Genomic DNA, 25,616 nt, shown 5'->3' with positions numbered 1-25,616 from the left:
CAAAAATATCATTAGAATGTAAGAACTGCACATAGCAGACTCCTAACTTCCTTCCAGGGATCATTCCATACTGGAAATACTGCACACACTGCCTCATACACATTACACCATTAACTTTGTGTTATCAATCAAAGACAAATTTTTCTTACAGAGAATTGAGGGGATTAGCTCCCTCAACCAGGTGACAGTGAGATAAGATGAGATGCAATACATGGGAATCAGATCATCCTGAATTTAGTTTGGCTTAAACATTTGTTGAATTACAATATTGGCTGACAGCAATGTTTTGGGACCTGGGCTGTGTTATAGGCAATTTTTTTCTTCCATAATACACAGAGAGAGAAACTGAAGAGCAGTCCCCAGATTTATCACTCAAACATAATGAAAGCAAGACAATGTATTTTCCTTAAAGTGCAGACCAAGCATTCAGAGTTGCTCATTACAGCAGTACACAATTTATTCTGTTGTATGTATGTTGGCAAGTGGAGGGGCTGATTCCTCCAGTTTAATTCTGGGTCTTGACTCACGCCCTGGAGATGCTCAACTCTAGTTTCCCTACTGGTTCTACTAGTTCTTCTTCCAAAATAGGGTGAAGTTAGATTTTTTACTCAACATTTGTTTATAAATTTCTCAGTTCTTGGTTGTAACATATCTCAACCCATGATCAGTAAGCTTTTATTTTATTTGTAGCTTCTCTCTGTGAAGTTCTGTGGTCTAATTTGAACATCCTGGCCTTGTGTTAGCTAGTTCATTTGCTCTTAATTCAGTCATTCAGCAATCTGATCTGGAGATTTCTGTAGTTATGTAACTTCTCAAGCAGTTACTCTATAAAATTCCACCAACACTTTACAGCTCTTTAGCAAATTTAAGCAGAAGTTTGATATATTTTAAAAAAAAATCTTTATTAATGTCCTGTTAATTAATTCTAATTAAGTTGCTGGAACTGTAGATTTCTCTGGCACAGTGTATTCATATTTCATGTTTTCAGTTTTTAAAACATGCATAATTACTGCTCTCTGGGAGGCAAAAATCCTTCCCAGAACTGGGAGACACTTCTGCAATCCACACCACAGGATGCAGCATATTCTGGGTCATCTTTTAAACAGTCTCAGTTATAAATACAAAACTTCTGTTTGTCTCCTTTTCTTTTTTTTTCTTCTAACCAGAAATTAAACTTTAAAGGAATGTAGTAAAATTATGGGGTTTTTAATATCAATTTTGGAGTTTTCTCATTTTACTTCTCCCGCAGTGGATGTCTGTGGCAGACACAAAAGCCTCGAGCAAGGGGAAGTTTCCTCACCTGTGCACCAGCTGCTTGCGGCTCACGCAAATCGCGGTCTCGTAGTCGTGGGTGACACACACTTTGTGTGGGCTGCACTTCACCTTCAGGCAGGGATCTTTGGATGGGTCAAGGGCTATAAAAAATCAAACATATTAAGAAGAGAAAGTGAGAAATGCATGCAGAGGTCTCTCTCGGCAGGCAGAGGCCAACTGGATAGAACGAACACTCCCACACGTGAACAAATACTTTGATATTTTATAGTATGTGCTGCTGTTTGCAGACTGCATGTCAAATAGAAAGTTTACATAGAAAGTTTACATAGAAAGATGGAGAGCTTAAAGATTAATTACTGAACAGTGATCTGAGTCTAATTGGCATTCACATTAACACTAGACATGAGACTTTGGGATGAAGTTCTGGTTTAACAATCTATATCGTGGTTTATTTCACAGAAAAGCTATGTTTGGATAAAATGTACTCAAATAACAAAATGACTGGTATTTTGGAAGCTAACTAATAACTGATATAATGCAGAGTGGTAAAAAATTTAATTTCACAGATGCTGTAAAACAGGCATAATTCTTTTAGAGATTATTTTTAATTTTTACAGCTAAGCATCCCCTGTATTTAAAATGCTTGAGTAGAAGAGCAGCAATAACAACAAAATAATTCTGGCTTTCAAACAGGAACCTGCATCACCAGCAGTGCTGTCAGAGTTGGGATGAGACAGCACGGTGAGCAAATATGTCCAGGCTCTTGTCCCATTTGAAAGGTATCTGTCTAAATTCATTCTTCTACAAAAGAAGGTTTCTAAAAACCAGCAATAAGACATTTTCTGCCAAGATGAATTACAAGTATTCAAAATATGGTTATATGAACACTTCAGAAGGGAAGTCCCTGCCATACCAGTCACACAGAGAAATTTCACTTTTGTGTGATAAGTGATTTTTTAGAGCAGCTCTTTTTGGACATTCTGTGGCTGTGGATTTGACTTCCTGTTCCTCTTCAATGTCTTTAAATCCCATTTTCCCTCTCCCATCCCTCCTCACATCTTGGTCCGTTCTGGGAAATGGGCAACTCTTGGTTCCATTTTGGGGATGGTATAAAGCTCTTACGTGCCCTTTATGAAAACCATTTCCCATTTCTACTGAATAATCAGAGAAATTTTCAAAGGAGACTATTTGAAGTAGAAGTTTCAGTTTGTGATGTACCAGATTTCTCTGAGAGAAAATGTATTTCCAACAAGCAGAGGATTCTTCTATTTTCCTTCAAGTCTGAAGTGCTGCAGCTGTTCTGTGCTGGGTTAAACAGCCACAGCTACAAGATCCTGCCACATTAACACCCATTACACATTTGTGATGGGCAATTAAGCTTCACTAGTGCATATGTATTTACTGGAATGCCTTTGGTGCAAGACAGAGGGAATTGTAAAAATAAAGCAAAAGCTTTTTCTTTTAAACCATTAAAACTGATAGAAGAGGTGAAGTGAACAAGGAAGGAGAAAAGACCATCTGTTTCCTACACCATAAAAAATAAGGCAGCAATATTCAATGTGTTGCTATTCAATGTGTTGCCATTAGGAAAATACATAGGCAATGTTTGAGGAGCCAGGGTCTGTCCCACTGGAAAGACCAAAGGCTGTCAAGGCTCTTCAGGGATGTTTTGCTGTTGCCTTTTGGTGTCTTTTTTAAGCCAAGACAGATAAGAAGTATCCAGTTCCCTGCCCTTTACATTCCCAGAACACAAACAGTGAGAGACACCTTCTTAATCCTCTCACCTCACTCTCATTGGAGACCCAGTTAAGGACTGAGGCAGATCTTTGACAGGGATTTAAATGGCAAGCCACAGTTTCCTGAGCTGGCTGTCTACCTGGAAAAACTGCAAACCAGTGAAACACCTTCCTTCTGCAAAGCGTTTAATGAGTGAGCGCCACTTGGAGTGTGCAGGGTCACCACATCACTGTTTCAGTGGTGAGGTAATTCAAAGGTCATATCCACACACAAATTTAATGACCAGAACTTTTGCTCACTTGCAGCTGGCCTTGCTCTGTTGCTGGAGCCCATGCACATTGTTTGCTTTTGCTGGTGAAACATCCTTGATGCAAAATGCTGCATCAACAAAAATCACTATGCAAACTGGCCGAGAGCCCAGGGCTAAGAGCTGCCAGGAGCACTGGGCTGCTGGCGAGCACAGCCTGGCCTTGTGCTCAGTGTTTTATCAGCCAAAACCTGAGGAGTGGGGATGTAGGTTTAGCCTGGAAAGTCAATAGTATTTTGGCATGAATAAGCAGCAAAATTTATGTCCACATGGTCTATGTGACATCATGCACAGCTACAATACTTTGCATTTTTTCACATTAAAATTTACTGTAATTGGTGAGTCCATTTCAGGAACTCTTTAGGTCTTCTAAGGCAATAAAAATGCAGTTCTGAAATAGCATCACATTATATATTTCTGGTAAAAGCAACACACCTTTCAAATATTTTACAATTTTAAAATTGTCTATCTGAAAAGAAAAAACACTGTTGAATAATCATCAGGAAGGAAAGCAATGGGAAAAGATATGGTTAGAAATCCTAGCACCATTTCCTTACAAATAATCATGCCTCAACTTTCTATGCCTTGGTGGCTTGCTTCTAAAATCTGAGAACAATAATAATGTTGACAATAATAAATAAAGCAACTGATGCGTTGGGTGCTGCATTTCATTGACAGAATCACAGAATTACAGAATCACAGAATTGCAGAATCACTAGGTTGGAAGAGACCTTCAATATCATTGAGTCCAGCCCATGCCCTAACACTTCAACTAGACCATGGCACTGAGGTTCATATCCAGTCCTTAGTTTCAATGCCCATGGCATCAAAAGCCTCCCTAATATAAGGGGCCAGTGGTGGAAAACCTCTGAAAACCCTTAAATGGAACATGTAATAGAAACATCATTTATTATTCATTAGAAATAGTCCTTACATACAGTTCAAAATAGTAGTTTATTAAATACAGGCCAAACTGTGGACTTTGTCAGAAGACAGCAAAAACCTCCATGATGTGGATTGTTATTTCTTGAGATTTTTTTCCCACTTATGCAGAATGCATGATCCATATGAACATAAAAGTTCAAAGTAGGGATTTATATGTCTGCAAAGTTCCTCTGTATGTTAAATACATTTGGAAGGTTGTTCTACTGCTAAGCAACACAAGCCCTAAGGAGAACTTGTAATAAGAAACAATTTCTGAAATATGCTAATCAAAGATCTTGCTTTGTTAATCAGATTTCTACATGACTAGGAGCAGATGCTCCTCATTGGAAGAAGAACACACCCTTGGGAATAAGATGAAACATAACAACCATATTTGTCATTACAGTTCTTTTTGTCCTAAAGCAATGAGCATGAACTCTTTGAAAATGAAGAGCTAAAAGTACAAATAAATAAATAAAGTGAGAAGAAGATGTTACTTTATCAACTTGAAAGGAAAACTACAGCCATCCCTTCTCCATGTCAGGGAGTCTGCACTCAGCTCTGGCTGCACAGTAATAACAAAAATACTTTAAGTCTGGCTTTGAGATGTGAACATTTTTCCACTTTTTATTTAGGCTGAGTCTGATATGATATGATTAATTACTTTAGAGTGGCTGAGCATTCAGTCAACATTTATGTAGGGAGATATGTATCCAGCCAGTATTGGAATTAAATTGGGCAAAAATTCTTTGATGAAAACCTATTTAAGACACCTTCCCTATCATTTTTTGAACCCTGGCTCCATGGTTTCCTGTCCTGAGCATTTCCCATGGATACTGGGTCTCCCAGGAGGTAGCTGTCTGAATACAGTAGTGGACATCTCAGTATAATCATTTTCAGAAGATTTTTATTTTGGAAAAAATTAGGAAATCGGAAAAATTTCATCTTGGCTCATGAATCTCACTCTTCCTCACTTCACACCCAGAGGTTTCTGTTGCTGACATTTGCTTTCTGGGAAGCTGTCCTGGTACTCAGAGCTGAGAAGTCTCTTCCTGAATTGATACTGCAAGGGCAGAAGTAAATAAAAGTGCAGAATTCTTGTCCTTTAGCCTTCCTCTTTTTTTTTTTTTTTTTTTTTTTCACTCATCTAATCTCAGACAGAGACCAAAATAATTGGTCGATGATAAACACCAGGGATTGCAGGATTGCATCAGCCTCCTAAAAACCTCCTAATGATATGGTGACATTGCTTTCCAGTACCAAAAGGTCAAGAAACACCAACTGCATCCCAAATCTCTTTCTGTCCCAACTTCACACAGCAGATCAGAGAACTTTCCCTTATGGACTGAACTCACTTTTCCTCTCCCCTCCTTGCACCATTCACCAGCACTGTGGTTTTGCAACATAAATCAGTGTTGGACAAAGACCTACCAACAGTGTTTGTGATACTTTTCTATTACATTTCATGTTTTTATTTATTACCACAATAAAAAAAGACTTATGACTTGCAGGAAGATCTTAGTTCAGTCAATGGCAGCAGAGGGGGAAGTTGGTCTGTAAGGATGTAGCTCCATATGTTGTGCCGGTGGGTCACCATGTTAATCACAACAGAGCGAATTTGCTTTTCACACATTTGACTTTAAAAGGGTGATAACAAATAAATACTTTCAGTGTCTCACAGCAATGGATATGTAATCCTGCAGAAACTACAACTACTTCACAATAAGATTTATGAGCTTGATTCTGTTTTTATGACCATTCCTTAGGGGGAAGAGAGTATTTTCAAAATGTAGCTGTTTAGTGAAGCTAAAATGAACTGCACAATCAAAAAGAGACAGTGTTATGTAAATATGAAGGGGTTTGTTTTTAAAATTGCCTGCCAATAAGTAGCATGATCATTTAGTGACAAAATACTCCTGCATAATGCAATGTCAAGAGCAGCTGCTTTTATGCAATCCCCTTGGAACTGTTCTGGCTATATAAGAAAAGAACACCTGCTGGGAGAGGTATGATGAAATGGAAAATGAGACCTGATGTCTTCAATGCAAGGATCCTAGTTGGTATTTTAATACAAAAGAGATTGATAATAAAAATAAGTCAATTAAATGATGCATTACATTATATGCATGCATTTCAATATCATTCTGTGTTACTGATTCCAGCTATACTCCACGAGCAGGTGGGAGAATGAAAGCATAGTTCCTGGCTGGGAAGGGAAAGGCAGGAATGGGAAAGCTGTACACATGAGCAGGTCTGGGCAAGCAGTGGACAGAAGGCTCTGACTCTTCCTTCCCACTCAGCATGAAGCTGAAATGGCATCTGATATCATCCTTCAGACCTAGGAGGAAAGGTTTTAATCAGCATCGTGTGTCCGCTTCCAGCAGAGTGGCAACCACAGAGAAAGTGACTGAGGCAGCTGAGTAGTGCCTTGGTGGAATTTTACTCTATGCTTCCATGAAAACCATCACAGAGCAAATGTGAAGGAGCCGTTAAGCCAGCTGAAACATGTTAAGAAAAATTCCCACAAGCTGCTCTTTATTTCTGCTAGGGAAAGGACAGGTTTTCAACACATGCTGGCTAAGACCAGCTTTGGATTTAACATTTTGGTTATTTGAAGTACACCACAGCCTTCCCATCAGCTTTATGATGAATTTATGCTGTTTTTCTAAGGTGATCATGGTAATACATATTAACTTAAAGAGCACTTGTCTGTGAAGGCATGGTAGGTTTCCAGTGCTCTAGTGGTAAACTGGAAGCCATCCATGTGCTGTGGTTACACTGGCACTGTGGCTCCATCCAGCACTACTCCATCCCCCTCGAATGGACAACATGTCCCAGGAACTGATGGAATTCCAGACTTTTATAGCCATTCAGAAGAGTTTGTTTTTTGTTGAAGTTGAGTGTAACATTTAATCTCATAGTTGATACTGTTAATAATTCTGGTCTTAAAAGTACTATTTAACAACAGATTACAAGACCCACCCACCATATAAATGTAAATAACATCAATGGTTTTATTCTGCTTCTGCAAATCTTGGCATAAATCATTCAGCTTCATTAGGGAGAAAATTTGTGTTAGCCCACCCCCAAGTTTAGGAGAGAACACATCCTCCAACGCCAGTTCTGATATTTAAGTCTTTCTCTTCTCAGAGCAGTTTGGACACAGACATCAATTCAGCTGGAAATTAATTACTGAATGTTTCAAACATGTATGTGAATTATTTTCAATAAATGGAATTTCCCAAGGCAGTTAGGCAATAACATCTCAAACTGTCAGCATTTGCTCCATCCCTGTGTAGTATTTTTGTACAGCTTTGTTTTGCAGCACTCTAACATGTGAGTGGCTGAAAATGCAGATACAGTGCACAGAAACATCTATTTTAATTTTTACAGGCACTTTAAAAATCGCTTTTTATAACTGACATGTAATTGCTTTTGACATTGCTGAGGGCCATCCAAGGCAGAAGATGCTTCAAAGGACTCTGCAGATTTCCTTTCTGAAGCAAGGGATAAGAGCCCTTGGTATTTAAATTAAATTTTTTGACGAATGTACAGAAATCTAATGCAGTGAAAAAAAAAAAAAACCATGAAGAAAAGAGAAATAGGACAGGACTGGAAGTTAGGAAATGTGCTTCCACTGATGGGTGTGATAATCAGTCAGAGCCCTCAGGGCAGGTGCCCTTTTAACAAAAAACCCTCCTGCTCTCAGGGTAAAGGTTTCCCCAACACACAAGGTTTCCCCCATCAGTTCTATGAGTACAATCCTGCAGCAGTGCCACCACGCTCCCCTCCGCTCCAAGCACTCCCACTAGGGGATAATTTGTGCTTGCATGTGTCATACCCGAGGGTGTTTCTGCATATCCCAGTAAGCTGAAGGCAAAACACACTTAAAAAAGGCCCTTGACAGAAAGATATTGGCCAGATGTTACATTCAATTATTAATTCCAGGAAGTAGTGGGGTATAAAAATCACCCCATCCTCTGGGATTCAGAGGGCTTTGGCATGGTTTAATGCCAGCAGCTCTACAGCTTCTAGTTTAGACTTCCCAAAACCCCCAGGTGGTCCAGCTTCAAACTTCCTGGGATGGAAGTGAGAGCTCCAAAACACTGCTCTAATCTTTAGTTGGTGGAGTGGGAGGACATGGTGAAACTCCTGTGTCTGCCTTGCAGGGAGGACCCAGCTCTGCAGGATGTGCTGTAAGAGATGCTCAGGACAGGACAGGAGCAGGGAGAGCCCAGCTCTGCAGGATGTGCTGTAAGAGATGCTCAGGACAGGAGCAGGGAGGGCCCAGCTCTGCAGGATGTGCTGTAAGAGATGCTCAGGAAGGAGCAGGGAGGGCCCAGCCCTGCAGGATGTGCTGTAAGAGATGCTCAGGAAGGAGCAGGGAGGGCCCAGCCCTGCAGGATGTGCTGTAAGAGATGCTCAGGACAGGAGCAGGGAGAGCCCAGCTCTGCAGGATGTGCTGTAAGAGATGCTCAGGAAGGAGCAGGGAGGGCCCAGCTCTGCAGGATGTGCTGTAAGAGATGCTCAGGAAGGAGCAGGAAGGGCCCAGCTCTGCAGGATGTGCTGTAAGAGATGCTCAGGACAGGACAAGACAGGAGCAGAGCTGACCGTGACCATTTCTTTTCTTTCCGTGGCTCAGCTCCCTCCGTGCTCCTGCCAGGACAGTCCCTGTCCCCAGGCTCTCCAGGTGATCTCCCCATTCCAGCCTTTCCCTGCCCAGGCAGGCTGGGAGAGCCCTGCTGCTCTGGTGTCTGCCAGCCCTGCCAGCCCTCTTGGGAATGAAACCCCCTCCCTCTGCTTTCACCTTCCATTTCCTGGCAAATGAGGATGAGGAAGAGAGAGACAGACTGGGAGCTCTACACTGGTAGATCGGGCTGGCTTGTGACACCTTGCCAAAGGATTCTAAGTCACATTTAAGTTTTGTAAGAAGCTGAAGCTGCATTTTGCAAATCTGTCATTGAATTGAGTCCTGTGATACCCCCAATTCCCTTAAACCTCCATATCCCAGAGCCAGAACAGAGCTCTCTCTTTCTTTCCAAATGCCTGAAAAATTTTATTCTCTTTGCTGCTATAAAAATACTGAAAATAAAAACCAGAAAGGTTTAATAATGTCAAAGTCATACAAAAGACTCTGTACCATAATAAATAAATGAAAAAGAAGAAAGCATATTTAATTTAACTTTGAGATATCTGAATGCTTGCTCTTAACAATCGCATGGTAAGTTTGAAACGCTGGATATAATTTTGCCTGTGAACTGATGTAGATTATTTCTGCTTTCTGTTACACTGGAGCGAATTATAATTTATTTAGTGGGATTTAATTTAATACAAATTATTTTACCCAAAGGCCAATGAAAACAAACCAGGTTATACCTTCTTCAGAAAATAATATATGAAATTATTTATGCATAATTAAAGATATGCCATTCCCTTTTCAGATTAATACAAACATACATTTTAACATGCTTACAGAGAAGTTGCATTGTATGTTGTGAAACACTTCTGAAATACAGTAATTTCACGAATACAAGCCGCACCAATTTGACCAAAATTTTGGTGGAAACCCGGAAGTGCGGCTAATATTCCGGGGCGGCTAATCTATTAACAAAATTCTAAAAGCTGCCAACACGGAAGTGAGAGCCCGCGGCAGCCCCAAGCCAAGCTGGAGCCCGGCCAGCCCCGGCAGAGGTGGGAAAGCCTGGCAGAGGCGGGGCCAGCAGTGTGGGGGCGGGCGGCAGAGCCTGAGCCAGCAGGGCGGGGGAGCCCGGGAGAACTGGGGCTAGCAGTGCAGGGGAGCATGGCAGAAGCAGGAAGGCCGGCGGGTGGGGCTGCCTGGCAGCGGGGGAAGCCCAGCAGAATCAGGGCCAGCAGCGTGGGGGAGCCCGGCGGTGCGGGGGCCTGCAGTGCCGGCCAGGGCGAGGAAACGCGGCGGTGGTGCAGACGGGAGGGGGCGGCCGGCGAGCCTGGTGGCGGCGGCGGCAGCCCTGCCGGCGGGGCGAGCGAAAGCGGCGCTGGGCGAGCGAAAGCGCCGCTCGCGAAGCGCCGCCGCCGCTCGCGAAAGCGCCGCCGCTCGCGAAAGCGCCGCCGCCACTCGCGGAAGCGCCGCCGCTCGCGAAAGCGCCGCCACTCGCGGAAGCGCCGCCGCTCGCGAAAGCGCCGCGGGGCGGGCGCGGCGCTCGCGAGGCGCGGCGCAGGGCGAGCGAAAGCGGCAGCGGGGCGGGCGGCGAGCCCGGCGGCGGCAGCCCTGCCAGCCGGGCGAGCGAACGCGGCAGCGGGGCGGTGCTGACGGGAGAGGGGGGCCAGCGAGCCCGGCGGCGGCGGCAGCACCAGCCGGCCAGCCCGGCCGAGCCGTGGCGCTGAGCTGGGCCACCCGGCCCCGTCAGCAACCATGAGCGGGCCGAGCCTTCCTGGCCCCGCCCCGAGCCAATAAAGCCCGCTATGCCGCGATCCTGTTACTAATTGGCCAATTTGTGAAAGCTGCGCACGGATTCTCGCGACGAACGAAAGTGCGGCTAATATTCGGGGTGCGGCTTATCTATTGACAAAGACAGCAACATTGTCGAGGCACCGGGGGTGCGGCTTATAATCCGTGCGGCTTGTATTCGTGAAACTACTGTACTTAAGAGGTTGTTGGAATTTATGCTTTAACTGAGGTAGTAATATAATGGGTAAAAAACTGCTATGATTTAATTCAGATAGCTAACTCATAAGATACTGAGCCCTTTTCCACTTCTGATTAAAAGCTATAATGAAGTTTAATACTGTGAATTATGGCTAGAAAAAAAATTGAAACAATGTAGAACTCCTCTATATTTTTCACAGAGGAAAATATTTAACCAATCAAATTTTATTATTCAAGATTTTTTTTTGTCATTAAATCTCATTTCAAAATATGAACACCATGCATATCTTTTAAAGCTTATTTTTAGAGTTAATGCAGAAGAAAAACTGCATCACTGTTAATACTGATGCCATCAGCAAATAGTAAAAAATAAGGACCAAACTGGTTTTAGAGATCAGTATTTCAGTGTGCATAATTACAAGTCTTTTCTAACACAGTACTGCAGAGAGCTAAGCAAGCAATAAAAATTCTGGGTATGAATTCTCTGAAAGGCTGAGGAGGTAGCTCTATTTGTGGACAGACTGAATGTCAATGTTGCTACAATTACAGCAATTCTCAGCCAGGCTGCTGCCTATCTACACATGCCTGTATTTAAATGTGAAATGAGGCAAGACATTCTGCTCTGGAAATAAGGAAAGCTCTACTTTTTCCATTAAGTTCCTTTGCTTATTTTCTAGGATAAATGAAACAGAATTTGGGTCCAAATATTACCAGCTATTGCATATAAAATTTATAAGCCTGTCCCAGGAAGTGTTCATGGTCAGGCTGGATGGGGCTTGGAGCAAGCTGGTGTAGACAAAGGTGTCCCTGCATATGGCAGGGCATTGGAACTGGATGATCTCTAAGGTCTCTTCCATCCCAAAACATTCTAAGTTTCTGTGATCTTCTACTTAATAAATAAGCTAGAACACTGATAACATGCTTTGAAACAATATGTCAGGGAAGAATTCCCAAATTTGCATCTTTTCTTAGTGTTAGCACCTTAGTGCATGTCCTAGTCAAGGGGCCAGCAAGGAAAGGTCACCCTTACATTGTCTTCTTGCTCTCTCATTGCCTTTTTTATCCCTTGGGATAAATGAGTTTGTCACTCTGGCCTCAGTATCGTTTTCAGCATTTAAAATGGAGATAGCAAAACTCAGTGTCTAGAAATCAGCCTGGGACTCTTGGAAGGCATCACAGGACCAAGGCAGAGCAGCCTGAGAATGACTTGGAAGGGAATGGTTTCAGAACAGCCAGACTCTGCAGAACCAAGAGCTGTTTATGTTCATTTATGGCAGCCTGATTGTCTCCATGGAAATGCGGGAAAAACACTTCATCTTCTCCATCAGCAGAAGATTTGTTTCCATATTACATTAGTTTTAGTGTGCACTGAGCAAAACAAATACTAAAATAAAAGGCTCTTGAAAGAATGATTTCATTATGAAAACAGCAACTTCAGTACTGTCATGTGGAAGCACCTCCTGCCAAGGTGATACCACTGCGGAAAACCTTGCAAGATGGGCAGTGTTAGTGGAACATCTCTGGATTAGGGATGCAATGGAAAAATCACAGATTTGTATGTTTACAGGAAAAGAATTTGTTGTCAGAAGAAACCACTAGAATTATTAAGTTATGAGGATTTTAGCCATGAGACCAAATCAAAAATAACCTGAATGAATGAGTGCTGCTTCTGCTGCTGCTGCACAGGGCTTGTACTTTTTCTAGAAACAGGAAAAACATCAAAAGTGTAAATTGGCTGGGGCTGACTGGTGTAATAGATTGTTGCCTAATGGAATTTTCATTGCTTCTGAGAGAAATTACCTAAGCAGGAAAGGATGAAGCTTCTCTATGGATAATCAATTAGTCATATAATTGATATCTGGAAAAGGTTTAAATGGGAAATAAGTGGAAGGACAAACACTCATCCTGCCTGGTTCTTAAGTATAGTGAATATAAATACAGCAAAGAGAATTCCTTCTTCAAGCATGACTTTAACAGATACAAGTTCTGGGAAAACCGGTAGCTGATACCATTCCTCATTCCAAAGTGCAAGATAGAAGTTCTAGTGTGAAATAAATGTAGATGAAAATTTCTAAATTAAAAAATCATTTTGTAAAAATTAACTGCATTCTGCTGGAATTGATCAGTAATTGCTGGAATTGTGTTAAAGGCATAAATTTTGAGACTGAGAGTCTCTACACAGTGGGAGATCAGTGACTTTTCTGCACAGAATGAGACGAAAAGGTAAAATTAGCAGGTAACCTCAGGAGTGGAAAAAGCAGATTGTCAAATGGGCTGGAAGACAGAAAGTGGTCACAAGGAAGAGCATTAGCACTGCAGTTCAGAAGTGTCAAGTGCAATGACAGCGATGAAAAGATGAAGTCACAGGACTTGTACCACACTACAGAATTTAGGTACAGAAGGAAAAAAAAAAGCCAGGATTGGGTTCTTTCTACAGTTTTGTGTTTGTTTGTTTTTTTGTTTTGCTACAATTTAGTTGCTGGCATCTCATAATCCAATATTTAATTAATAGAACCTGAAATTCCTACCTTGGTTTTGAGACCTCAAAATTAATTTTTAACAACAAACGATCACCTCTAGAGAGCTGCTGCTAATCAAAGTTGTCTTTATATAGTTCTCTGACAAATGCTACAATTCTTGTCTCCTTAGTGCATTGCAGGGCATATTGATATATCTTTTGATAAGTGATAATGATTTTTAAACATGCAAACCCAATGTTTAGAAGGTTTTCAAGGAATTCATAGTTTAATTAAAATGCTTTATGTTTCTCAAAAAAATGCATTGATGAAGATATCATCTGACAGGTGATAAATGCTTTTTCTCTTGCCAATATTTAGCTAAAACAATTCTGAAAGAAGACCCTTTATGAAGAATTAAAGTTTGAACAGTTACTTCCTCGAGTAACTGTGTGGAATAACTAAAATGTTGTTTTGTCCTTTTCCTACAGAGAAAGAGCTGAAGCTGCCTCAGGCAATACAACAGCAAGCTCTGTAACCTTGCACTCAGCATGGTAGCTAAAATTGACTTCTACAACAGAGGAACAACTGTTCAAAAGAGAATTGCTTGATTTCTGGAACACCTAGGCAAGAAATGCCTTGGAAAAGGGTAAGCTCCCTGAGTTATGAAGTCAGACTGAATTATTCAGGGTTCCTGATGTACATGTTATTTTTTTATTAGAACAAAGGTAAAACTGAGTTCTAATAAAAAGGAACCGTATGCATCAGTAAAGCTGAATAATTCAAACACAAAATAACAATGGAATTGGAAACTAGGGTTGACTGTCTTTCAGGCAATATGTATTATATTATATTTCCAGAGTCAACTTGTCTGATCTGTCTCTAGACTTATCTGGAGGCCTTGCCCAAATACTCTTCTGATTCCAAACAAGATCTTTGTAGAAAAATTACAATCAGAAACAGAAATAGCACAATTGAGACCTTAGTATTTAGGAGATAAAAAATTTCCATTTATATAAATTTTCTATGATGTTGAGAAGACATAAATTTTATTGCAACATAATTTATCCATTCCCTTGCTTCTCTTGCAGAATATATTTCTATTTCCTTTAGTCAGAAAATTGCCATTTTAATACATCACTACAAAGAGGTCTTCTGTACTTCCAGAAGAGGTTGGAGTAAGGTGTTCAGTAAGAAAGACTGTCAATAAAGGCATATCTCATATCTCTCCTCCTTTCTTATTCCTCCTCCCTAGTCCATAGGGTTTGCAATAAGCCCCTATTATATTTGGGCTGACACTGAACTGGAAAATGAGTTTAGCTTGATTTTGCCATAGTCAAACATTAAAATCTGTTCAGAGAAAATGGGTTTGTCTGACATGAATACTGAATTTACATTTATAATTTGGGTAAGATCATTTTCCAGCTGATTTCCCAGCATTTTCCAGGATATACATGCTGACAGAAAGCCTAACTCAAAATTTTTATCCACTCAAAGTCACATCAGAGCAAAGACTAAAGACAATCTGAGCATGCCAGGAGTGCAGAAGGGAAAAAAATAACAGAGCTTCATGCTCTGTGCTCTGACCCTTTTTCAACACTTGGGATATCCTGAGATCCAGAGGTGGGGAACAAACTAATAACCCTGAGAAGCAGTTAAGTTCCAGTCCAATCGACTCCATCACAAGCAACACTGACACATCAGCTTCAGCTGCTGCCACAGAGGCAGCCTCAGTGCTGGGTACCATTAAGTTTATCAACAAAGGAGTAAAAATGTAATTCTGCCCTTGTAATTCTCTAGAGAGCCTTTATGTTATACATCACAATTTGGAGGCAGGGAGTCAGCGTTTCAGTTCAGGGTATTTACTCACTTTAACCATCCCTTGCTTAGACAGTACATATGGATAAAAAAAAAGTAGAGATGTTGAGAAAATATAATTAAAAGAAATATCAGTATTTTAGTGTATTATTCCATGTGCATGCCTGGTACAAATGAGTTATGAGGAACTATCATAAAAACTCAGATTAAACTACAGTAACAGCCTTTGTACTAATGTGCAAGACCTAATGAGGGAATTCCTTTCTCTCTCACATAGTATCAATTTCATGCCCTATAGATTTTTAAATGGCCCACAAATCTTCGTGATTTGTTTTTTTCTTCTCTAAAGAAAGACTACCATAGGAAGTTTTTTAATGTGAGTTGAACAGACAATAACAGTCAAGATATTTATTAGGCATAATGGGCTTCTTGAACACAGCAGATTCTATGTGGGACATGGCCATTAGTGAGTGTGTAGCCCTTACTACTGGTCCCAGTCTGCTGAACTGGATGGTGGAATACTGACATTAATATACAGACTGATTTTTTATTTTTTCAAGGGCTTGGCAAACACTTCAGAACAGCAGGTGTCAAACTGCCAATGTCATTGTTTCCAAAGAAATAGCCTTCTTTCCTCCTTCCAGTGGATTGTTTCACTGACTCCTCCTTAAAGTTTCCTATCAAGCTAATTAACTTAGCAGTCTCCCAGGCTGCAGGATGATTTGAAACTCAGCATGTTCTCCTACTGATAATTTGCTAGTATGTCTAAATTTCACATCACTTAACTATGTTTTCAGGTCGATTTCTGGATCATTTGGCTTTGGAATGAAGCAGGACAAAGCCAAAAGGCTCAGCTAAAAGGCTTTACTGACCCTTGAAGCCTGAGAAATCAAACAGATGAAGAGGAACCTTGACAGGCTCATGATACAAATACAGAGAAGTGAAGTGTATTTTTACAGACAGTGGATTGTCAAGTTTTTGTGATGAAAAAAAAAAATTTATAGTTGCTTCTTCCTGTGAGTAATCTGAAATAAAGTATTCATCCTGCTTAAAATCCCAGAGTGTTACAGCTGGAAAGCTGATCCTTTAAAATGCTGTTTATCCACAACTTCCTCTGCTGGCATTCAGTGGCAATTAAAAATTGCTACAGAAATGTCATCATCCATGAAGAGCCATTACCTGCACGGGAAGTACTAAATGCCTCCATCAGAGAATGTGCAAATTTGCCAATGGCCATATTTTTACAGATAATTATCTTTTAATGATGAAACACTAGACATTATCATAGAACAGTGAAAGCTCTGCCTTCTTTGGGATGAGGATTTCACTTTCTGCTTTCAAATGGGCTATGTTAAACGACTCATAAGATAGAACCAATAGGAAAGTAGGGAAATGCTCATCTACACAGTAGCCTTGGTCACTTGGAGGATTAAAATTGTACTGCTGACACATATGAGAAATAAACACACACCAGAAAGTAACAAATGAAAATACAACAACAGTAGACACAAACATTCTTGCCACCATGACAGAGCTGATAGCTGAGCAGTATATCACTGCTCCCACTATGTTTTAAAAGATAAAAACCAAACCAAACAGTAGGGACAGGTTGGGTCAATGACCCCATCTCTGCATGCCGTTACAGTGCCAATATCTTTGTGTCTCATGCTTGACAGAGCTGTCAAAAAAAGGAGACTGGAACAGCTATAATATTTCATTCTCCTGTAATGAATAATTCACATCTCTGTTATTTGCTTGAACTGCTCAATGTTGGGCCTTACAACCAGATAATTAAGTAATAAAGAGGAGGATTTGTTGCATGCTTCACTTACCAGTTTCCCCAAATTCATGTAAAGATGGCAACATGCATTCATACACGTGCATACACACAAGCAGTGTAGGAAGAAGAAATCATAAATGCATCACATGACTGCTAACATCTAGATAATGTACATAGCTTCCAAATTATGTTCAAGTTTGTCCAACACCACAGCTGAGGATTTGCCATATAACACACCCTTATACTGTCTGAAATGGTCCCACATGGAGATGAAGAAACCCACAACTGATCATGCTGTCTATCAGAACAGAAGCTTTGGGCCCTCCCCAAGATCAGCTGAAAGCCACTTTATCACATCAGATTACACATTTAATTAGAGTTACATTATCTGTCAACACCTAACAGCTTCTAGACTCCTTCTACTATTTCCTTGAGCTTAATTGTGCTATTATCAACTATCCTAGGTCAAATTGTAAGAATAGGCACCACATAGCCTCAGATTTAGTGGGGAAAGACATAAAATCCTTAACAGAGTATTGCTACCCATTAATGACATCTCAAGCTGTGTCCATACTCCCACGTCAAGTTTCTTCCTCTCTAGCACTAAGAATTTTCTTAATCCAATATAAAACCAAGTCATAATGCTTGTTGTTTTATTAGAAAGGCTAGAGAGCATTCAGTATTTTGGTAACATTTGAAAGAAGCATCCCAGCTAAAATTTGTACGTGGCAGAGAGAGGGAATAGGGCATGAGGCCATCTGTCTTCTGCCTGAAACTGGTAAAGGCTTTCATGGGGGTACACTGGGGATCTGGCTTAAGTGGCCTGGCAAGAGAAGGAAACAAATGAGAAACAGTTAATGAAGCAGAATGTGAACAAGCATCAACCAGTGTGATGACTCTGAAATAAAGATTTGTGCTCTTCTTGTAGGAATTACAGACTCCTGAGGCAAATCTTTGGCAGAGAACTCCTACACGAACAGCCCCCAGGGAGCACTTAATGCTATGTGCAGAACAGAAAGCTTCATGTACCGGTAACTGTGCATTTTCCAGTGGAAAAAAAGCCCAGACCTAAAAAATATCAATCAGCTAATGCTCTTGGAAATGCATGAGAGAGAGAAAGAGAAGTACTAAGAGACAGAAGTACCAGAGATTCTTTCTGACTGTTATGTCTTCTGTGAGCTCACTGACCCCACTCCTATCTCTAGCACACACATTACTTGAGAGTTTGCAAAGGTAACTGAAGTACCCCATAAATGCTGTTTCTCAGCATGTCAGTATGTTGTGGTACTTTAACCACAGGTTGTCTGCTTGATGACATAAAATAATTCTAATTTTCCCCTCTAGAGTTTTGCCCAGATCCCATTTGCTAATTCAGCTTGTAGCCAGCATTTAATTTAACTCTAGGCTATATCCTCTGCTTTGAGGAAAGGCTTTCTCATCTTGAAACAACTCAGAGGATTCATTGTCCAATTAACTTTCTGAAAATATAGTTGTTCCCCAGTTTTGCCAGCTGGAGTCAGTAAGTGCTAAATTTACTTACCAACACAACCTTTTATTAAAACTTGACATGCTATCTTATCAGCACTGCCTCGAAATATTGAACTGGGAAACTTTGCTGACATTTAATTGGGGTGGGTGTGGTGGGTATGTGTGTGAGTGGAATTTCATTAATTAGCATCCAGCAAGTTACTTTTCCAAGAGGGAACAAATACAAATGGTATTACATTTCCTAGTTGGCCCTGCAAACAGTACAAAGGCAAGAAACAGAATCTCTATCTCAGTATGAGTTTAATTCTCAGACTGTAGGAGAACAAGTAATTTCTGATGTAACTAAATAGTTCAGTCTAGTGAAATCTATAATCTTCAGTATCCTAAGCCACTTAGGAATCAAAAGCCCCATCTGTCCACTAGGCAGATGAAAAGAAGTGTGAGTTGTCCCTGGAAACTGAATAAATCCTTCTGCACTGCAGGACACCATGAGCAGCACACCATCCCTATGCTGCTTCAGCTGAGGGCTGGGAAGTTCAGCTACAGACAGCAGCTGACTTAACCAGTTTAATTTAACTTAAACTGAATTAACCAGGTATCTGAAGATCATGTGAACATATCCAGAGAATTCTACTGAGCTCAAGAAATATCATCTTGAATCTACAGAATAATTAGAATTTTAATTTGGTACAGTATGTATAAAACAGCACCAACAATGCCTTTCTCTTAGCCTTGAATTTACTGTTCTGAAAGAACCAAAACCAGCTGTTAGCTGAATACATCACTGAAAATCCAAGTGATCAACAGGTTGCCTAGAAATCTAGGAGGAAATGAGAGGAATGAGCTGAAGAGATTCCTACTGCAACATGTGAAGATGTATTGATGCAGTAGAAGGGAGAACTGCAGTAGAGGATGTGGCCACATCAACTCTTGGGAAAGGAGTGTGGGCTTGGGGAGATGTTACAAAACCGGGTTTGCAAAGAGGCATCAATCACAGAAGGCATGGAACCTTGGCATGGATGTGAGCTGTGGCAGGTAAAGCCAAATTGCTGTTTTGAGAGCCTTGAAGTGATTATAATCCTACCTGTAGTCTGGTCAATGAATACACACTTTGTCATCTTGTCGTACAATAGAAAAAATGATGTCCCTCATTAATACAAATTGAACTTTCAGTTCCCAAGCAACTCAGATTAGAAGAGGCTCTAAGGATGTGTGGCCAGTCCTGAGCAATTACACAGGTTATGGCCCTAATTAACATTCTCATGGTCAGTTTTCTAATTGTGCAATTTCCAATGCAGCAGGGCATTTAGACTTTTTAGAATATTCACTAGCTAAAAACCTGGAAAAATATATTGATTGGATATTCTTATCTTGTAAGCAAAATGCTATTGCTGTAAGGTGTTGGTGAAATGCCCAGGTTACACCAACTATGAATATTCTTGTTGTACAGCTGAGGCTATGTTTAAGAAAAAGGAGCAAGTTTAGATTCTATGGCATTCACTTGCATGTAATAGTGATACAAGAGGAGGTTTCAAGTCAGCAGATTTTCTTGCCCAGTCTCCAGTTTTTATCCCTCCAGAATGTATGAGTCCTATACATGAAAATATAGTAACACGTGGCAATTAAAAGATGCCAGAATTTGGCTTTCAAGGTTCTAAGCTGTTGCAATGATTACAATTCTTTAAGAGGTAATCATTACCAAGGACAGTTGACTACATGTCCAATTCACGCTCTTATCCGAAGTCTTTGGCTGAATGCCTGCTTTGAGAAATCTGTGATATGGAGAGGTATGACACAGAGCTTCTTTGTGCAGGGGCTGCTTGTGCTGAGGGGAATTGCCATTTCAGTAACACACTTTCAAACTAAAACATTCTTTCTAGTAGCTGAAGCAATCTAAAACACTTGGTGTCCATTTCATGCAAGGGAGTGCAATCACCTAATACATTCTGTTCTACATTTCCTTGCAGTCTGTAAAATTCTAAGGGACAAAAGTCTAAGTTGCTCCATTTGGGAGACTAAAACAAGAAATGGAAACATTTATATCACTTAAATCTGACTCATTCACACTTCTATTTAAATCTTAAAAAAATCAAAACTTCCCCAGTGTTTGACAACTACCAGCTGGGAAATTATATTGATGTGGAAATGTCAAGTCATAAACATACCAGGTGGGAAGCCATCTCATTTAACATTAGAGTCCCACACTGTAGGCATCTAAAACCCAACCACTCTTCTGACTTGTTTTTTGAATAGGAGCTGAATTACACCCTGGAGTATCTATTTGTCTGTACAGATGAGAAACAGAATCCAGACAATCAGATCCATAGTAACAGACACCGAAATGTAGACAGATTAATCGCTGCTGCTGTGATGATACACCCTAAGGATATTGCAACACTCCATACAGGAAAAAAAGAGACAGAACTGTTGCAAGCTCCTATGTTACTGAGGTATTGCTATTAAGAATATTTAATTACTAACAACATTACCATGAAACCCCCCCTCAACTAGAGGGAATCTCATATAAGTTACTTGTGAAGAATTCACAAAATCTGTCCTTTGGCCATTTCATGTGAGCAATTTTAAAAGTGCTTTCCTTAGACAAGAAGAAAGGGGGGATATCTTATCGTCCATTATTCATAAAAAAAAAATCGAAAAGCACTCATGCTTTGAATTTTATCCTAAAATATATCAACAGGTACCATAGCTACTTGTTAAAGAAGCCCTGTACCTGAAATCAAGGGCCTGGCTTTGCATGTATCTTTTGAGTGTTGAGGTTTATAAGCCTGGTAAGCAGGATTATGGATTCCCTGTTTGGACGATATTAGTTACAGTGACTTTGTTAACCTGAGTTTTTATACTCCAGTTATCTATCAGAACTGGTAGCTTGTTCTGGTAGATACAGCCTAACACTATTAGCACCTTAGGAAGATTTTAAATGTCTTAAGTAATCCTTCAAGAACCTTATAAAATTGCAGCAGCTGCACTTTAGCCTGTGGGGAAAATGAAAGCAAGAAATTTATCAGTCTTAGGTAAGGAAATATGGAGAAAAAAGGCAAAACTAGACAGAGAATTCTAGTATCCCTGGCTCCCATTTCTGTGCCAGTTCACTGAAATGTGCTTCTCTGTCATCATGAATTAGCCAAGTCGTAGTCTGCATTTGCACAAGTAGAACATTTCTGGATGCAACTGCACATGAGAAAGACCTCTGTTACCAGCAGTGGCCTATCCTGGCTGGCTGAAGGACTGGTGGTGTCAAGATGAAAGAGAGGATTATTTTATTTGTGCTGTAGACTAGAAAAATCCCTGTATATTCACAGAAATGTGACTAGAGCCCTGAATGCCACAGAGTAGCTCTTGCAGAGATGCAGGCTCTGCTCCTCATCCTGCTGATGCACTGCAGAGATGGGCTGGGCAGCAACTCCTGAGTGTGGTGCCTGGCACTGCTCTGGGGCTTGGGAAACACACAAGGACAGCAACATTTCCTGCAACTGCAAACTCTGCTGGACTTGGAGAGAATTCCCTACCCCTACACAGAAACTCATAAAAAGAACTAACACCACTTGTACACACAGTACTTTATCCACAAGAATAAAAGGTGAAAGAACCAGTATCAAAGGGAGAAAGAATTAGGATTAAAAAGGTAAACTAGAATCCACATGGCATTAATAAATCATGGCCAGATTTGAATACAATTAACTCAATGGACATCAAGTACAGGAAGCAATAGAAAGTGAATTGTGTTGCCGATGCCATTTCAAAAACCACTTGTCCTCTTGGAAGTACTGTGACTGGACACATATTTTAAATTCAGGACAAATGGTACACTTCAAAAAGAAGTTGTAAACTTCAGAAAAAAACATTTTCCATATCTCCAACTAAAATCAAATTCTAAACTTTCTTCTCTATTATGAAATGCTGAGTTTTTAAGTAATGATCCCTTCAAAGTGTGTTAGACAGAGAAATATGCCTTCTGATAACTTCTTGTGAGGCCAAAATAGGATCAGAAGATTTTAAGATTAGCAGAAGCATCCCCATATCCTCATGCCTAGTGGGAGGCTTTATCTCCAAGAATATCTTCTCAATAAGAAAGTTCATTATTTGTTGGTTATTTTAATTATAGATAAAAAAAAAAACCCGTTAATGCCCTGAATGTTGACTGTATAAATATTAATTCCTTCTCCTGTTGTCTTTTTATTTATGCACTTGCTTCACACACTAAGAGTTTTTAAGGGCATCATCAGTTCCCTTTGGGAAAAAAAATCGTATCAGGAAAAGGATTTTTAATTTGTTATACTAATAGCAACAAAAAATATGATTACTGCTGGAGATTTGTGTCCCTCCAAATCCTTCTGATATTTATGCAAACACTCAGAACGGCTGTGTTTTTTCCCTCTGTGGAGAACATCTTTCATAGCACAGTGTAAAAGCACAGTCGATATTCCCACTGAGCAGGTTAAAGAGCTCATCAAGCTTCGTGTTAAACCAGGGGCATCTCAAGGAACAGAGCGTACACAGAAGGCAGATGGAAACAATTTCAAGTCCACTTGAAAATTCTCAAAGCAGTAAGGGGCACATATGTTTTTATTTCCCTAGGCACAGGCTAGGAGAGAACTGTTCTAGGGCTACCTGATGTGCCTATGGAAATTTCAATTAGCATGAGGAACACCAGGACTTTGCTGTGGATGGATTTGTGGCCACCCCAAGCGACACTGCTTTTGGAGATGCTCAGTACTTCTGGATCTGCTACTGCCTCAACTCCTTTGCCAAACCTTCCTACAGACTTATGGAGAAGCAAGCAATATGGCTTGTCATAAAGCAGTTTCACAGTCTCTCTGTAAAGATTCCTGCTGCTTTATTTGGATTCTCAGGCACTGCTCTCCTGCCTTGTTCCTGTACTACTGCACAGTTCCATTCCATCTCCACAGTAATCTATAACAATTGAGTCTGAAGTGAGGCTATTAGGAAAAGACAAAAGCATCTTGCTTCAGGACTCTCTATACATGAGAAACATATCCCTAATTTCATATTGGTATTTAATTTATTTTAGGCTTACAAAGGGCTCATATTCTCTAATCATGCAAATGGATAGTGTATTTCCATTTCCATCAAGCTTCTGATGTCAATTTTTTCTTCATTGTTGGGGTAATGGAATTTCTTACTATTTTTGTATATATTCCACTGTGTATATTTGGTCTTCATTTGTAAATAAAAAGAACAATAATGGAAGAGAAAATTATTGCTTGTACAGAGAAAAAGGCTGCCTAACTGTGGGGTTGTCTCTCTAAGTATGCTCGATTCTACCAAAGAAAACCTTGAAAGCTTGTAATTTAAAGTGAGTGCACCCCTGGCAAGCTTTACACTGATAAAAAGGGCATGATAATTAATCACTTGCCTTATTAGAAAGAAATGATTCTACACAATGATTAAAAATTACTACAAGATCTGACACCCTGTTTCCTCCTCAGGAAGTGAATATAAGAGACAATAACTGCAAGTTATTCTGTCAGCAACAGAACACAGACAAACTGCAAGGGACACGGTAAGGGCAGTGCTAACACCAGGAAAAAGATTATTAAAATACAATATAGTCTAAAACCATCTCCTGCTGAATGCAAGTAATTCTCTAATAGCATATGTGATTAGCTGGAAGGAAAATCTCAATAGAAAACTGAGGCCAGACTGTTTCCTAGTTTTGTCTTCCCAATCACGTATTTTTGCCTTAGGCAATGAACCCATGGATCTCACCTATGGACTATTATCTGATTAATTAATGGTGTAGTAGGTTTCAAGATATACCACAGTATATCACCTTGGACATTAAGGATCAGAATATGGACATGACTCAAAATAAAAAACAGCCCATAGCCTTGAAATTCTATATAAAGCAAAAATAATTTTGACAATACTAAACTAAACCCCAACAAAACCCAAACTCCCAAACCAGAGACCACTTTGCTACCTCAAATGATAACTACAGAATTTTGCTGTGACCTGGTGATACCTGTTCTGGTGGGTCATGACTAATAGGGATGCTAAACACTAAGTAATTACTTTCCATGAGTCTTACCTTTCTTGATGAAACAATAGATTAGAGGAAGGAGGCTGAAGGGGAGGAGTGTGTTTGTGGGACTTGGTGGTATTATATATGCTTAAATTTAAGATAAAGTTCAGTACTCTTCCCAGCAGTCATGAAGTTTGAAAACAGCCTCAAATCAGCACTAAAATGAATCTGCCCTTACAAAAACCTCCTTTGAATATTTCAGACTAAAGAGAAAACCAACCATTTAAATCATGGCTTATTTTGGAATCAGTCTCATTTCTATGAGAATTTTCAGAAATCAAGGCACCTTGATTTATCAATGGCACTGCTGTAACTGTCTGGCAACCTCTGGCACTGAAAACGTATCTTTTCAGTGTCTTCTTCTCATGCCTGGGGAAGAAAAGCAACAGGAATATACTTGGATATTAATGACAAAAAACTACCACAGTTCACACTTTTTGCTGACTGTGACTCATTATCCTTCTCTGCCCACCCATCCTTTATCTCCTCATAATTTCTTACTAGTTATCTTCTACAACAAAGCTTTTGGGTGGTTCTAATACTGTAAAATCATCTAATGATGTACTGTACTTCAAACTATATTTTATGTAGCAGCAGGTTGTCAGATGGATAAAATATGGCAGACAAAATGCCCAAGTTTCAAACCACTGGAGCTTTCTTGTGGTCACAACTCTGGCAATGACAACTGAAATATTCAAGCACCCAACTCTGCATTTCCTGAGGGAGTGGGAAACATGCAAGTGTGGAAGGTGCTGGATGGTACCTGCCACAAGTCAGTGTCAAGCCTTGATTCAGGTCAGTCAGTACATGAACAGGTATCACAACTGGGGAGCTGTCTCTCTCTTAGATCCTCTTCTCAATTCTGTCCCCAAAAGCTTTGGTATCCTGGTCAAGGCAGTGTCATAATCAATATGAAGAAGGCATGAAAGCAATGGCTCATCAAAGCTGCTCATTCTCAAGCCCTTAAGATCAAGCTCAGTAACCTGAAATGCACTGAAGGAGGTGGGCATGGTGCCACCCCTCCTGGCACGGAAGCTGTTCCTCTCTCAGCAGTGCTCCTCCTGCCCAAACTCGGGATCCCACTGCCTGACGGCACGGCCGGCTCCCAGAGCCAGTCAGGCGCAGGACAGACAGCGATGACA

The 25,616-nt window shown here is 40.4% G+C and overlaps 1 protein-coding gene across 2 annotated transcripts in view; it reads right to left on the bottom strand.

Moving 5' to 3' along the window:
- SPOCK1 (SPARC (osteonectin), cwcv and kazal like domains proteoglycan 1) overlaps positions 1-25,616 on the bottom strand; it is a 281,460-nt gene that overhangs the window by 118,965 nt on the left and 136,879 nt on the right. For both annotated transcript variants that reach the window (XM_033072969.2, XM_033072970.1), the window contains one exon: positions 1,301-1,415. In XM_033072969.2, coding sequence (XP_032928860.1) covers positions 1,301-1,415 — 115 coding nt within the window. The remainder of the gene's footprint in view (positions 1-1,300; positions 1,416-25,616) is intronic.

Source organism: Catharus ustulatus, chromosome 15 (genome assembly GCF_009819885.2).
Source record: "Catharus ustulatus isolate bCatUst1 chromosome 15, bCatUst1.pri.v2, whole genome shotgun sequence".
Lineage (NCBI taxonomy): Eukaryota > Metazoa > Chordata > Aves > Passeriformes > Turdidae > Catharus > Catharus ustulatus.
The sequence above is the reverse complement of the archived record's forward strand: the minus strand, read 5'-3'. Positions and strand labels throughout refer to the sequence as shown.